Below are 16,971 nucleotides of genomic sequence, written 5' to 3' on the forward strand. Positions count from 1 at the left end.
TGGTGATAGGAAATGAGAGGAACAAAGAAAAAAAAAGTTCTATATGTGTCTAGAGAATAAGAGATTAAGAGGTATAAAGAAAGACGTTATATGAGTGTCTATGTGTATTATGGGAAGTTAATTAGCGGCATTAAGTTAAATTGAATGAATAGTTTATTGCAAAATATGACAAGAAGGAAATTCGCTCATGTAAGAAATAACGCCAATGTGAAAAATAAACTTACTAGAATATCAAAGCAAAAAGAAAAGGAAAGAATTAATGTGAAAAATAAACTTACTACTAGAAAATAAAAGCAAAAAGAAGAGGAAGGAATTGATGTGAAAAATAAACTTACTACTAGAAAATAAAAGCAAAAAGAAGAGGAAGGAATTGATGTGAAAAATAAACTTACTTCTAAATAATCAAACGAAAAAAGGGAAGAATTAATGTGAAATCTTACACTAGAAAATCAAAGAAAAAAGAAAATGCTAAAAATAACTAGCAAAAAAAAAAAAAAAAAAGGAAACCCATCGATCACTACCACCACCACCTTCATCATCACCACTACCACTACCACCACCACGTTTATCATCACCACTACCTCCCTACCACCACCACCACTACCTCCACCTGTGCCTCTCACGCTAATGTCAGACGCATCATCGAGGTGGTTCATCCCTTCTACGGCTCCTTGTCCCCCCCCATCCATGACCTTTCAGAACGACCTTTTCCTCTCTCGATGTCACTCACGATTATTGTTATGTTCTCTCTCTCTCTCTCTCTCGCTCTCTCTCTCTCTCTCTCTCTCTCTCTCTCTCTCTCTCTCTCTCTCTCTCGCTCTCTCTCTCGCTGACAAGGCTATTTAACTTTATAATAGAAATTGCTCTTCCCTCTCAATGTCAACTGCACCGGATGGGCTGAAGAGAAAAAGGAAGAGAAAGAGGAGATTGAAATACAGAGAAATGATGATAGCGGGATGAGAAGGAAATAATACGAAACGAAAATATACTAAAAGAAAAGTCCATAGATAAACACATTCCTTATTCAGCGCAGACGCTAATATGTGTAAAATGAAATGATCGAAGAAAGTAAAGACGAAAATAAGGAGAAATAAGTAAACACCCAAATTCTATAAAGCTGTAAAATATAATAAAAGAAAAATAAGACTTCCAAAATGTTACTCCGTGAAAAATACATAACATGGGCAGGATTCAACACACACACACACACACACACACACACACACACACACACACACACACACACACACACACACACACACACACACACTCCCCCCATTTCTCCTTCCCCTCCACGCACGCTAATTTAGTCAGCCATAAGCAACGCCTGACACTTTCTGACACGCCACGTTCGAGACTCTCACGCCAACAAACTTTACGAACCAATCAAATAAGAGTCGGTGTACGGAGCTCTTTGTCTTGTTAGTCCTGTCTCGCTTCGTCTCAATAAGCGGGAGACACAAGGCAGGCGTGAGTACCGTCGCTTGTTAGGTAGAGAGGTGATACAGTTTTTTTTCTTTTTTACAGTAAAGGAAGCGCCTCGAGGGTAAAAATAAGTGGTAACAAAAACAAGTCCGCTATTCACTGCTCCAATATAAGAAATTAGAGATGAGTAGAGTAGTTATTTAAGTCTCTGTATGCACATGGCGCAAACTTAATAAAAAACAAAATGGAATGAATAGTTTACTGCAAAATACGACAAAATGGAGATCCGATAGGCAGAAAAGTAATGACAATGCAAAAAATAAACTTACCAGAAAAGGAGGAAAAAGGGAAAGGGTATTGATTGATGCCTCCACCTCTCACATCCACTAATTTCAAAGTCCAAAAAAGAGATTAATCAGGTTCTCAGGAGTGTATTTTCGCGTTCATGGTACAGAGGCTTTGTCAAACTACCACCAGGATCATGAGAGTATTCATGGAAATACCACAACTCCTAGGAATACCACTCCTAGGAATACCACAACTCCTAGGAATACCACAACTCCTAGGAATACCACAGCTCCTAGGAATACCACAACTCCTAGGAATACCACAGCTCCTAGGAATACCACAACTCCTAGGAATACCACCACTCCTAGGAATACCACAACCCTAGAATACCACAGCCCTAGGAATACCACAACCCTAGGAATACCACAGCTCCTAGGAATACCACAACTCCTAGGAATACCACAACTCCTAGGAATACCACAACTCCTAGGAATACCACAGCTCCTAGGAATACCACAACTCCTAGGAATACCACAACTCCTAGGAATACCACAACTCCTAGGAATACCACAGCTCCTAGGAATACCACAACTCCTAGGAATACCACAACTCCTAGGAATACCACAACTCCTAGGAATACCACAACTCCTAGGAATACCACAGCTCCTAGGAATACCACAACTCCTAAAAATACCACAACTCCTAGGAATACCACAACTCCTAGGAATAACACAACTCCTAGGAATACCACAACTCCTAGGAATACCACAGCTCCTAGGAATACCACAACTCCTAGGAATACCACAACTCCTAGGAATACCACAACTCCTAGGAATAACACAACTCCTAGGAATACCACAACTCCTAGGAATACCACAACTCCTAGGAATACCACAACTCCTAGGAATACCACAACTCCTAGGAATAACACAACTCCTAGGAATACCACAACCCTAGGAATACCACAACTATGAATACCACAAATCCTAGGAATACCACAACTCCTAGGAATACCACAGCTCCTAGGAATACCACAACTCCTAGGAATACCACAACTCCTAGGAATACCACAACTCCTAGGAATAACACAACTCCTAGGAATACCACAGCTCCTAGGAATACCACAACTCCTAGGAATAACACAACTCCTAGGAATACCACAACTCCTAGGAATACCACAACTCCTAGGAATACCACAACTCCTAGGAATACCACAACTCCTAGGAATACCACAACTCCTAGGAATACCACAACTCCTAGGAATACCACAACTCCTAGGAATAACACAACTCCTAGGAATACCACAACTCCAAGGAATACCACAACTCCTAGGAATACCACAACTCCTAGGAATACCACAGCTCCTAGGAATACCACAACTCCCAGGAATAACATAACTCCTAGGAATAACACAACTCCTAGGAATACCACAACTCCAAGGAATACCACAACTCCTAGGAATACCACAACTCCTAGGAATACCACAGCTCCTAGGAATACCACAACTCCCAGGAATAACATAACTCCTAGGAATAACACAACTCCTAGGAATACCTTGTCAAATGGGTCGGTATCCTCAGATGCTTTCGCCTCATATGAACTGTTTCCAAAGTCTAGAATGGAGTGTTTTTTTCACGTACAGTTGCTTCGTCAAACTACCACCAGGGTCGTGAAGATACCCCAGAAATTACCCAAACTCCTGGAAAAGCCTTGTCAAATATGTGTGCTTGGGCGATGACAGGGTTAAGAATATGGCCCAGTGAGTCTTCTTAATGTCCTTCCCGCCTGACATAAAGCCGCGCCTTCCCCTTTCCCACCCCCTCTCCCACGCCCCCACCCTGCCCTCGCCATGTGCTCCGCCTCACAGCAAACTTAGGCCAAACTTTCCTAAGTCAGCTCAACACGGATGGTGAAGTGCATAAGCTTATTAACGTGTTTTTCTGTAAGTTTGTTTCATTCGCTCATAAAACAGATGCAAGTTCTTCAATATCAATCCATAACTCACGAAATCAATAAAATTTTGTGTGTATAGATTCCAGACTGCCGATAAACACGACAGACAGATGTTACTGTGGATAGGAAGGGTAAAAAGAAGATGAAATTTCAGACGCCACGCGGAAGTGAGGAGGCGAGAAAAAACGTTGACAGGACACACACGGCCGCTTCCTGCCCGTCAGTCTTCATTCCTTGACTCATGGGGCGACGGTTCCACCCCCCACAGGTTCACCCAGCCTTAGCCCACTCCAGACAACCTTAGCTCCGCATCATTAAACCTTTCGGAGCCTTCTGACATCTATTTCCAAAGGCTCTCGCAGAAAAAGTTGGAAAGTTTAGTCGGCGCAACGTCTGTGGTCATATGCAGGAGAGAGACAGAAGGGAAAGGAATTATAGAAGGGAACAGATCCCAGGAGACGGGACACAACCCCCGATTAATACCTGGTACCCATTTACTACTGGGTGGACAGGGGCGTAGGGTATCGGAAGGCTCCCGCAGAAATTGTCCGGGTTTCCACGGGTGGTTTCATGACCCTGGCGGTAGTTTTGCAAGGCTTCCGCGCTGCTGTGAACGGGAAAAACACTCATGACAGCCCGACGTATCTCCTCTGTGGCCTTAAAAAGAACCCGAAGCGTTTGATAATACGAGTCATAGCCCACTTCAGCCAACCTCAGGCCGATTCAGTCAACCTTAGCCCGCTTCAGCCCACCTTAGTCCGCTTCAGCCCACCTTAGCCCGCTTCAGCCCGCCTTAGCCCGCTTCAGCCCACCTTAGCCCGCTTCAGCCCGCCTTAGCCCGCTTCAGCCCGCTTTAATCCCGCTTCAGCCCACCTTAGCCCGCTTCAGCCCGCTTTAATCCCGCTTCAGCCCACCTTAGCCCGCTTCAGCCCGCTTTAATCCCGCTTCAGGTCACTCACCCCAACCCCTTTAACGAGTACAACCTCCAGCAACGCATGTAGGCCGGGGCAACACATCCGATGCAATTACACGCCTCCACCCACGCCAGCACGCACCCCCCCCCCACCCCACGCACCAGTACACCTCACTAGCCTCACTAGGACACCGGGCAGCTCCCAGTGGTGGCGGCGTGGCTGGAGGACTGTAAGGTGCGGCAGTGAGGACATCAAGGAGATTAATTAATACGTCTTCCCCGCCACGCCGGACCTCCAGTAAGGCGTAAACCGGATGGACTCTAATTGCAAAAGTTCTCCGCTTGGACCGAGACTTGATTGCTGTGCGGCGGGTATTTATTCAGTGAGCTTCATATTGGTTGCTTATCTGTTTGTTTGTGGTTGTCGGTCTCCCCAAAAGCCTAAACGCGGGAAGATGCTACCGAATATCTATCCAGTGGGCTTTGTAATGGTTGTTTTGGTTGCTTATCAGTTTGTTTATGGTTGTCGTTCGCCCAGGAAGCCTCAGTTCAGGAAGATGTTGCCGGGTATCTATCCAGTGGGCTTTGTGTTGGTTGTTTCGGTTGCTTATCAGGTTGTTTATGGTTGTCGTTCGCCCAGGAAGCCTCAGTTCAGGAAGATGTTGCCGGGTATCTATCCAGTGGGCTTCGTGATGGTTGTTTTGGTTGCTTATCAGGTTGTTTATGGTTGTCGTTCCCTCAGGAAGACTTAACTTAGGAAGATGTTGCCACGTATCTATCCAGTGTTCTTCGTGATGGTTGTTTTGGTTGCTTATCAGGTTGTTTATGGTTGTCGTTTCCCCAGGAAGCCTCACCTCGGGAAGATGATGTTGCCGAGTGATGATATATGCTATGAGTACTTTTTTACAGCAAGGGAGACAGCTCAAGGAAAAAAAAAAAAAACTACAAAAAACCCCCGCTAGGCACTGCTCCAAGAAAAGAAATAAAGAAATGAGTGTCCAGAAAATCATATGGACAGCTTTTCATATGGTTCTTAGTTGCCGTGAAAAATAATAATAAGTGTTTCCTTTCATTGTTTTCATTTTCGACTGTTACGAGGAAATTATGGTTCTTGTTACCGTCCACTGCAGTGTTGCCAAATTGTCGTACTCTGAACATTGCCTTTATAACGTGTACGCTCCAAGACTGTCGCAACCACACAAATAACGATAGAAAATTAGAGTTAGTGTTAAAACTGTTTAATATTGATGGTTTTCGTTCTTTTTTGCTAATGTTATCGGTCATAAACTACGAAAATGGAATGCGCTAAGTACGATAATTTGACGACGCTGGGCCACTGAGAAATACTGATGAGTAATGTGTATTGTTATAGGTTACAATTTCGACTCTTAAGAGGAAATATACGAGTGATGAAGCTCTCCAATTACAGGGAACGTATACACATGCACTCCTAATCAGCTTACAGAAGAACGTCAGCATCAAACAGCCGTCACGAATAGTATTAAATGACAGTGGGAAGAGGATGGAAATGTACTGAAGGAGCTTGTAACGAATCAACATACAGTAATGAAAAAGAAAGGACTAAGTTTAATATAGAATGACATGTATCTCTTCTCTTCGTCCCTCTTCTTCCATCTCCACTTTGGTTTGTATTATTATTTTCTCTTCTTTCCAGCTCTTTCTTCTCTCCAATTTTCTGTTCTGCTTTTCTTTTCTCTTTCCTTTCCCTTCTCTTCTTTATTATCTTTTCTCTTCTCTACTCTGTACTACATCCTCCCCTTACCCTTTTTTTCCGTTTCCATCTCTTCCCTTTCTTTCTCTTCTCTCCATTTCAATACATTTCTCATCTCATCTCTTTTTTTCCGTTCCCTGATCTTCTCTTTTCTTCTCTCCATTTCAATTGTTTTATCTTCTTAGCGTCATCGTGTGTTTCTCGTAGTGATCTTGCCGCGCCGACACCCCAGCAAGGGAAAGCGAAGGAAGGCAAGGGAAGGCAAGGCAGGAGTCGAACAGGCAGGAGGGAAGTGCGCGGCGGCGACTGTGGGCCAAATGTTCGCTAAAGGCCGCGTCAGTACCAGGCGAGCTGCACAACGGCCGGAAGGAGAGGAAAATATGCAGCATTAAAGGAAGGGAATGTGGGTCAGATGGCGGTTGGGTCTGCAATGCCTCCGCTGCCTCTAGACCGTCACATCCTGGTGGTGGTGGTGGTAGTGGTGGTGGTGGTTATGGAACGACTCCATGAAGGACGCCACGCCTCTGTACTTCTCCCCCGTGTCAACAAAGCGTCGCAATCCGATCATGTGCGCTACTCCCCTCGCCTCAGTAGTTCCAGTTTGTGCGGCGGAGGGTCTGGACGAGGGGAGTGGGTGGAAAGGGGCGTGAGTGAGTCTGACAGAAGTGACAACACTGCCACACTTGCCACCTGTGTTATCACGGCCTCGGGAGGGAAGGGGAGGTATAGGGCCCCGCATTGTGCTGCAGGCCCCCCCCCCCCCCCACACACACACACACAAAGGAAGGGCATCAAAGGCAGGCTTCAGCACCCTTCCCGCCTGTGCAATCCGCTTACCGCCTCGGGAGCAGCGGCGAGCCCTGAGGAACGGCCACGCGGGAGGCGACACAACGGCAAAACAGCGAACACGACCCCGCCAGCAGCCGCCTCACTTTGATTAATCTTAACGTCTCAGCGGAACGTAATAACAACGTCAAAATTTGCTCGCCCTGCCGCTCTACCCTTCCGGAACCAAGCGCATTATACCGTGTTGATGATCCCAAGGCAAACACGACATTATATCAACATTTCTTTCGCTGTCAAAATTCGCTAACCCTGCCGCTCTACCCCTCTGGAACGAAGCGCATTATACCGTGTTCATGATCCGAAGACAAACACGACATTACATCAACATTTCTATCGCTGTGAGAGGGACTTAGGGCGAGGGGGAGGCAAGACTAAATGGGGCCATATTCTTAAGCACTTCGGTGCCCACGATCACCTATTTTGACAAGGTTTTCGGAGGAGTTTTGGGCATTTCCAGGGGTAGTTTTTATGGCCCTGGTGGTAGTTTGACCCTTCTTCTGTACCATGAGCATAGAAAAATACTAATGAGGACCCGATTGATCTCCTATTCGGCCTTCGTAATTAGTTGATGTGAGGGGTGGAGGCGTCTGATAATACCAAACTCCATCTCCCCTCCTCTCCTCACCCTCCACGGCCTCTTGTCCTCTTAATAAATGCTCCATTATCTATATCTACCGCCTCAAAACACTTCAATGGACCTAAATGCGGGAGGTACTTGACGTTAGCTGAGGTGAGGGCGGGGGAAAGAAATGAAAAGGGGAGAGAGGGCGAGAGGGACGGAGGGCTGAGGAAGGGAGGGAGGAGTGGGGTGGCGATATGAATAGGTCCGTTAATAGCTTGTTCATCATCATCATCATGGGTTCTCGGCGCACTAAACGGAGGGAGTAATGAGAGAGTACGAAGCTGGTGGTGGTGGTGGTGGTGGTGGTGCGTTCCCTTACCACCCAGCCGAGCCGCATCTCCTAAGTGTGATGGTGATTCAGTATAACGTAAGTGTGTGTATATGTTCCCCATGTATTTCAGTCTTTGGGGAGAGAAAAGAGCAAAGAGGAGAGTATCAAGACACCTCTCCACCCGAAATTGACCTCTCTCTTGGCCACTCATCAATACTCTCTTAGACGGGAGCAGGGAATTGCGGGCTTTTGTTTTTCTCTCATTTTATTTTTGCCATTGAGCTGCTTCCTTTGCTGTAAAAATAGAGAAAGAAATAGACGCATAGTAATTATTTCGTCAACGCCGCTACAACGTGATTTCAGGAAAGGTCTTGTGGTTACTCATTGAGGGGAACCTTTTATTAATAGAGCAATCCACTTCCATCCCGACCTTTTACCAGTAGAGAAAGACCAATCCACTTCCATCCTGACGTTTTAACAGTAGAGAAAGACCAATCCACTTCCATCCTGACGTTTTACAAGTAGATAAAGACCAATCCACATCCAGGCAGACCACAGCATCCACCACCTCAGACTCCTCCACCTCCCCTTCATCCAAACTAGACACATCCACAGCATATCCGTCCACATCTCCCTCTATCCATATCCAGGGAGATCGAACCACTTCCAGCCAGACCACAGCATCACCACACCGGCCTCCTCCACCTCCCGATCATCCAGGCTTGACAAATCCACATAACCTCCATCCACATCCAAAAAGACCAATCCAATTTCAGCCAGATCACAGCATCCACGACACCTTCATCCACCCCTGACTCCTCCTCCTCTTCCTCTTCATCCATGCTAGACACATCCACTTCATCTCAACCCAAATCTTCATCCATCGGCATCCAGCTGCTCTAAATACCTCTGTTCATATGTGTGTTCGTGCGTCATCGTGTACACCTGGAAGCCCGCCCCCAGCGCTTACCTGTGAGCACATCCCGCCCACACCTACACCTACACACACACACACACACACACACACACACACACACACACACACACACACACACACACACACACAAATTACTTCCATCGTTCTCCCATTGGCGTATTAATGTGATGGTACGAGCCTCCTCCTCCTACTCCTCCTCCTCCTTCTCCTCCTCCTCCTCCTCCTCCTCCCATCTCGTCCTTGTTAGGTTAGCATCGATGAAACATTCACTCTCAAATAACGGTGTGTGTGTGTGTGTGTGTGTGTGTGTGTGTGTGTGTGTGTGTGTGTGTATGTGTGTGTTTAAAATAGTCTCGTTTGCAAATAAATCCTAGTCTTGGGTACATATTCTGCATTGTTCTCAACTTAAATCCTCCTCCTCCTCCTCCTTCCCCCCTTCTCCCTCCCTCCTCCTCCTTTTCCCTCTCCTCGCTAACAATTTCGTGTAGTATTCGCAACACACTAAATTCGTATTAAGGTAACTCGTTTACTTCAAATACATATTAATGGCCGGAAATGTTAATCGTACCCCAGAAACATATTGCCGCGCAGCCCCGTGTCCCGCCAGGTGTGTACAGGTGAGGTGCATTAGACTATTGTTAAGGGCCGGGACGAAGTACAGCCCCCCGAAGGCCCTTGCATCTCCATAACCCAGATGAGCCGTGTTTGTTTTGTCCGAGGATCCGTGTGTGTGTGTGTGTGTGTGTGTGTGTGTGTGTGTGTGTGTGTGTGTGTGTGTGTGTGTGTGTGTGTGTGTGTGTGTGTGTGTGCAAAGGCTCATCTGTTTGATCTGGACGTACCCACTCACGCTGTAGATAAACTATTACGAAATGTTTCAATGTTTAATGGTTTTGTTTTCTACCTCATAGTTCCCAATGACGAGTTCTTCACTAAGGAAAACGTTTTATAGTTAACAATAAATAGTTGACATGAATGCATCAGAAATGGCTACGTTATTTTTCCGAGATAAAAAACTTCGGAAAAAGAAAGTTAGGCAAGTGAGACAATTAAAAATTCAAAAGTAGTCTTGCTGTCCATCATCTTTTCAAAAAATAAAAACTCTCTCTGAAAACTATTGCCTGTCAAGAAAGTAATACAATTAAAAATAAATAAAACTTGGGGCGATTTGTTTACTACATTTAAAACTTGAAAGAAGCTGAAGAAAAAAAAACAGTATTTCCATCATCTTCACTGCTTCTCCCTCCCTCCCTCTCTCCCCCAGCACACAGGGCCATCATCACTCCTCCACCAAAATTATTTCCATCATCTTCATTCCTTCCCCCTCCCTCCCTTCCCCTCATCCTCAACCCACAGGACCTTCATCAATTCCCTCCTCCCCCTCCCTCCCCCCATTCCTTAACACAGGGCGAGGCTTCAACACCCCTTCGTATCATTCCTCCGCCTCGGCTTTGGGATCCAAGCACACGAGCGGTGAGAGTTTACAGAGTCTATAAAAGCCGTGTTGACTGAGGCACGGCGCACCCTCGTCCCTCTTTCTCCCTCCCTCCCTCCTTCTTTCCCTCTTCCCCGCCTTCCCTCCCTCCGTCCTTTGGGTACAAACACAAACACGTAAAGTTCGCGAGGTCGTGTCTAAATGAAGTGAAGGCGAGCCGTCTGCATGCATGGCCGCGGCTCTGGCTCGTCAACACGCCTTCCCTCTCTCAATTATGTCCTCGTGAAAGGCGAAACTCTGCTACCCACCCACCAACCCACCCACCAACCCACCTACCTACCCACTTAACCCAGCCATTCACTCATCCGTCCTCCCAGTTCCCCAACCAGTTACTCATCCAGTCAACCCACCCACCAACCCACCTACCTACCCACTTAACCCAGCCATTCACTCATCCGTCCCCCCAGTTCCCTCAACCATTACTCATCCACTCAAACTCACACCCAGCCAACCACCAACTTACCCAGTTAGCCAGTCTCTCATCCAGTCATCCACTCGGTCAGTCCCTCAGCCATCCAATGGAAATCACACCCAGCAAGCCAGTCAGTCACTTATCCAGCTTACAAGTCAAGCATCCAGTCAACCACTCTCTAAGTTCCCCAGACAGTTACTCCTCCAGTCAAAGAAACTCAGACTCAGCCAGTTAGACATCCACTCAGCCACCCACCCAAGCGACCAGTTAGCCATTCGCCCAGTTCCCCAACCAGCCACTCATCCACTCAAAGAAACGCACACTCAGTCAGTCACTCACCCACCAGCCCACTCAGCTACCCACCCAGACAGCAAACCGTTCATTCATTTAGGCACCCAGCCAGCCAGCCATACAACCAGCCACCCACTCACCCGCCAGACAGTCCAAAGATTTCTGCAAAGGGCGAGGCGGCGACGCAGCGGCCTTGGGTGTGTCAACAGATGCTCGTGTGAATAAAGTGAAAACGAATCCGAGATAAAGTTTTCGGAGGCATAACAAGCTATTTTAAGGAAGGTAAATACAAGTCGGGAAGGAGGAGGAAGATGAGGGAGGAGAAGATGTAAGAAAAGGAGGAGAGGATGATGCAGGAGGAGAAGGAGGAGGAGGAGGAGGAGGAGGTACACACTCAAGGGGGGACATTAATGGTCTGGCTTGGCGTCTTTGAAAAGTTAGAAGTTGAAAGTGTTGCTCTTGAGACAACAACGAAGTAAGTATGAGAGAGAAAAAAAGAATGAAGAAAGAAATTATTAGACAACAAAGCGACGCTATTCCGGGAAATGAAAAGCGAGAAAGGAATAGGAGGCGGAGGCGGAGGAGGAGGAGGACCGCTAAAAATAACAAACACTTCACTGACGAAAAATATTATAATGAAGATGGAAAGAAAGAAGATAAAAAGAGAAAGAGGAGGAGAAAAAAAGCCACTGCAGTACGCATGACGTGTTAGCTCTGCTGAGTAAAGGAGAGAAAAGTGTGAAGAGAAGAGAGAGAGAGAGAGAGAGAGAAATAAAAAAGGCAAATTCTCTCACACCTGGATGCAAGACTACTTTCCCCTCCCTCCCCCTCCCCCTCTTATACCTGGCAGTCACAGAGGAGACAAACTCGCAAATAAGAACACACTCAGGGATGGGGGAGGGGGGAGAGCGGCGTAGGGGGGTGGAGGAGGGAAGGGGATGGAGGGGGCGATGTGGAGGAAGAAGGCGGGAAGGCGGGGGACGTAGGGCTGGGGGGAAGGTGGGGGGCAAGGGGCGGGGGTTGACGGGGCGTGGGGGAAGAAGGAGGGGGGATCGAAGGGGGTGGGGAAGTAGCGTCGGGGCTCGGAGAAAAGACTCGCCGTGACCTCCAGGCGTAGGATATTACGCCAAATAGCGCCATTTGTCCTACAAGCTCTTGGTGACGGCTGCCCGGGAGGAGAAGGAGGAGGAGGAGGAGGAGGAGGAGGAGGAGGGGAAGAAAAAAAGGAGATGAAAAAGAGAAAGATGAAGATAAAGAAGAAGTAAAAGATGATGATAGAATGCTGATGAAATGGAGAAGGAGAAAGAGGAGGACGATGACGAAGAAGACGAGAAGGAGGAAGCAGAAGAAAAAGAAAAAGCACAAGGAGAAAAAGAACAAAACCAAGTAGAAAAAAAAACAAGAGCAAGAAAAAAAGAAAAGAGAGAGAAACAAGAACAACAGAAAGAGCAGCAAGAAGAAGAGGACGAGGATGAGTCAGAGTCGGAGTCGAGGGAGGCAAAGTAGGAGGCGGAGGTGGTGGCGGAGAAAGCACTGATGAAGAAGGGCAGCGCGAGGCGAGGCGAGTGGGCCCTCCCTACACCAAGAGGCTGCATGCTCGGTTACTCGCGCGGATGGAGTCACGAGGCGGCGCTAAATGGATCATAACGTAAGACGGACCGCCAAGTCAGGCCGCGCCGAGGAGGGCCACAGATGACAGAGGAGTTAATTAGCTTATTCTGTGTCTCATTTACGTTATGTAGTTTCTGATGACGATGAACGCTAGAGAATAGAAGAGGCTGGTCAACTTCATCACAGGAGCCATAGTTGTTACCAAAAGAGCAGTGCGAAATTGAGATTGATGTTAATATAAGTGTTTTTTTTGTGTGTGTGTGTTCTGGGTACATATTCGAGATCCTGACAATACCTAGAGCATACAAAGGTAAACGACAGACAGACAGACAGACAGGCAGATAGACAGCCGGACAGATACTGACAAAAAAAGAAGGACAGAAAGAGAGAAAGAAAACACAGAGACAGACAGACACACAGAGAGAAAGAGACAGAAAATAAGAAAAATACAGACAGACAGACACAGAGAGAAAGAAAGAAAGAAAAATACAGACAGACAGACACAGAGAGAAAGAAAGAAAGAAAGAAAAAAAGAACAAAAGAAAGAAAGAAAACACAGACAGACAGGCACAGAGATAAAGACAAAGGAGATGGAAAGAAAAGGAAATAAAGAAAGAAATGGTGACGATGAACGGTTCACCTGCATATATTGACTTCCTTCAAGGGGTGGGGGGGTGAGGGGGTGGGGGAGGATGGGAGGTATTAAAGTCCATCTCATTGTAAAAAAACTATTAATTTACACCCCGGAATAATCCTGAAGTATCTCACGGCGACTAAAATAAGTTACGAGGCCATTTACTGATTAAAATTTGCATGATTTCGGATGATCCCAGTGCGTGTGCGTGTGCGTGTGCGTGTGTGTGTGTGTGTGTGTGTGGGTGGGTGTGTGTTCGCCGGTTACTGATCCTCTCCTTGCACCTCACAGCTTTAATAGGAATCCTGATAACACGTCGAAACTTTTTGTGTGTGTGTATTTTTTTTTACTTTCTCCCTCGACGCCAGGAATGTGCATAAGCTTCCCTTGAGCGGGGCAATACGGTGAGAGCAACCAACCCGCAAAATACAATACAAAATAAAACAACTCATCTATACACTTTTTTTTTTTTTTTGCCCTTTTGCCCTTTACTGTAAAAAAAAAAAAAAAAAAGGAATAGAGAATACATAATACAATCTCCCCTTATATATAAACCTTTCAGATAATGCAAGATAGTGAGATAAAAGAACAACAAAGGAGTATCAATGCCGGATGCACTTAATCACAACAACAACAACAACAAAACTATCTTATCTTTAAAAGCATGCAGGGAGAAGACGACAGCGGAAAGAGAAAAATCACACACACACACACACACACACACACACACACACACACACACACACACACACACACACACACACACACACAAACAGACTGGCAGAATACAGTATAGCCACACACCATCGTTAAAGCAGAGACTGAGGAAGGAAAGGAAGAAAAAGAAAGAGAAAGAAAAAAAAAATAGTAGTAAAAGAATGAAAAAAGAAAGAATAAACAGAAAAAGAAAGAAAGAATGAGTTAGAGGAAAAGATAGAAAGATAAAAAAGAAAGAATGACAGATAGAAAGAAAGGAAAAAATGGAAGAATGAAAAAGAAAGAGAGTGAACACATACTAGAGGATGAAGACTGAGGGAGAGAAGACAGAGAAGACGGCAAAGAGACGGACTTCAGACGGGCAGCAAAGAGTGAGAGCGACAGAAGACGATAAAATGGATACAAATAATTGGAGACGATTCGTAAATGATAACAGAGACGACGAACAAGAAAAAAAAAAGGAATGAGATTGAGAAACAGGAGAAAAAGATGAAAGTGACAGAGGAAAGGTAACGCAAGATTGTGAGATAAAACAACAACAATGGAGTATTATTAACGGATGTACTTTATCTCAACAACAACAACAACAACAACAAAAACTATCTTATCTTTCAAAGCACGCAGGGAGAAGGCAAAAGTGTAAAAAAAAGATAAGAAGAAGAGTGCGGAGATGATGATAAATAAGAGATAGAGAAAAGATAATGAAAGATAAAGAGATAAAAGACAAGAAAAAAAGAAGACAGCAACAACTGATGTATTTTTTTCTTAACTCAAAACAGTCTGCATCTTGTCCTTAATTGAAAACAAAACAAAAAAACATGCAAGGGTAGTAAAATCAATACCAAGGAAGGAAGGAAGAGGAGGAGGGGGAGAAGGAGGGACATGACGGTAGAGTAGGAGAGGAGGGCGGTGGGGAGGTGAAGGAAGGGAAGGAGATTATAATAGACGATACAATAGGCCACAGAGGAATACTTATAGATATTTCTCGTTTTCGTACTCGTCGTAGAATTCTAAACATGTAAGGAGTGAAATAAAGTCCAATGGAGGAGGAGGAAAGGGGAAGGAAGGGAGAGGGGCATGAGAGTACGGTAAGTAGACGATGCAACGAACAACAGAAGGATACTTACAGATATTTCTTGTTCTCGTAATCATCGTAGAATTGTAAACATGCAAGGACAGTAAAATGAAGACCCAGGTAGGAGGAGGAGGAGAAGAAGGAGAAGGAAGGGAGACGGGCATGACAGTACGGTAAGTAGACGACGCAACAAAATTTCAGAGGAATACTTACCGATATTTCTTGTTCTCGTATTCATCGTAGAATTGTAAACGTGCAAGGACAGTAAAATAAAGACCCAGGTAGGAGGAGGAGGAGGAGAAGAAGGAGAAGGAAGGGAGACGGGCATGACAGTACGGTAAGTAGACGATGTAACAAACCTCAGAGGAATACTTACAGATATTTCTTGTTCTCGTACACATCGTAGAGGCCGAGGACGTGCGGATGTTCGATAAGCTTCATAATCGCTATCTCCCTCTCGACCTGCGGGAGATAAGGACACACACGTTAGGTTGTAAAAATAGGAGATAAGGAAACACGCCCAGGTTATAAAAATGGAGACTTACTGCTTTCTTTTATCGCTTCTTATCTCGCTTCATTCCAGTCTTCTTTTTTTATCAGGTTGAGAAAGATAGTTCCTGCAAAGCTTTATCTTATTTTCATTTTCTTCCGGCATTCTATTTTTTTATCAGTTTAGAAGAAGAGAGGTGATGGATTGCTTTATCTCTTTTTATCTTCATTTTTCTCTCCTTTTTTACCAGGTGAGAAAAAGAGAATCACTGCGTTTTCTTATCTCTCTTATCTTGCTTTTCTTCCCGCCTTCGTCCTTTATCTCTTTCCCTTCTTTCTTTACTCTTTTGTTATCTATTTTAATCTTTCTTTCCTTCCTGCCTTCTTTCTTTACCTTTCTCTCTGTTTCACTTTCTATGCTTGTTTTTTTTTTGTTTTCTTTTTACTTAACTGTATCTCGTTATCTCTTCTCAACTTCCTTTATTCTTCCTTACTTCCTTTATCTCTCTTTCATGCTAAGTGCCTGTGTGGGTGTTGTTGTTTTCCCTCTTTACTTACTTTAATTTCCTTTTTGTGTGTGAGTGGCCAGTGTAATAATTAGGATGAATTAGAAGACACACCAAAAAATAAAAGTAAATAAAAAAGTAAAGAGGACAAGATGAATAAATGAGAAACAATAAGCGCATGAAATAATCCACGTCATTCAAATACATAAAAAAACACACAATATTTCAAGGCATTTTCGTCTCCCTGAAGTAAATAAAAAAAGGGAAGGGAAACGAGAGAGAAAAAAATATGAAGACAAAACCAGAGAAACAAATGGGTGAAGGTAAGTGAAGAAAACGTGTACCCTAAAGGGGGGGGGTCAACTATTTCCAGGAGGGACAGAGTTAAGGGGAGTCAAGGGGGGAGGCAGGGTGGGGGGCCGCCTTGCTTCCCACAATGCCGCTGTAAACTCATTAGTGGATATACAGTTAAGGTCCTTTGATTTCCTTCTGCTTTTTCTTTTTCTTCTGTATCTGCGTCCCTTTAACTCTCTCTCTCTTATTATGTATTTTCAAAGTTTTTTATCATTTTTTTTTCATTGAGACTGACAGATTGAAATTATGTAAATGATGAGATGAAGAACACACACACACACACACACACATACACACACACGTTAATGGAAAAGAAATATACACAAACTGAATATCATTAAATAAACACACTCACTTTCCCTTCCGACAACAAAAGAAAGAAGGAAAAAAAAGGAAAATAAAC

The 16,971-nt window shown here is 44.9% G+C and overlaps 1 protein-coding gene across 5 annotated transcripts in view; it reads right to left on the bottom strand.

Annotated features, from left to right (window-relative positions):
• LOC127000413 (serine/threonine-protein kinase BRSK2-like) overlaps nucleotides 1-15,678 on the bottom strand; it is a 65,675-nt gene extending 49,997 nt beyond the window's left edge. For all 5 annotated transcript variants that reach the window (XM_050864122.1, XM_050864120.1, XM_050864119.1 and 2 more), the window contains exon 1: nucleotides 15,596-15,678. In XM_050864122.1, the coding sequence (XP_050720079.1) occupies nucleotides 15,596-15,660 (65 nt within the window). In that variant the 5' untranslated portion in view covers nucleotides 15,661-15,678. The remainder of the gene's footprint in view (nucleotides 1-15,595) is intronic.
• Between the last annotated feature and the right edge of the window lie 1,293 nt (nucleotides 15,679-16,971).

This window comes from Eriocheir sinensis, chromosome 18, assembly GCF_024679095.1.
Source record: "Eriocheir sinensis breed Jianghai 21 chromosome 18, ASM2467909v1, whole genome shotgun sequence".
Classification (NCBI taxonomy): domain Eukaryota; kingdom Metazoa; phylum Arthropoda; class Malacostraca; order Decapoda; family Varunidae; genus Eriocheir; species Eriocheir sinensis.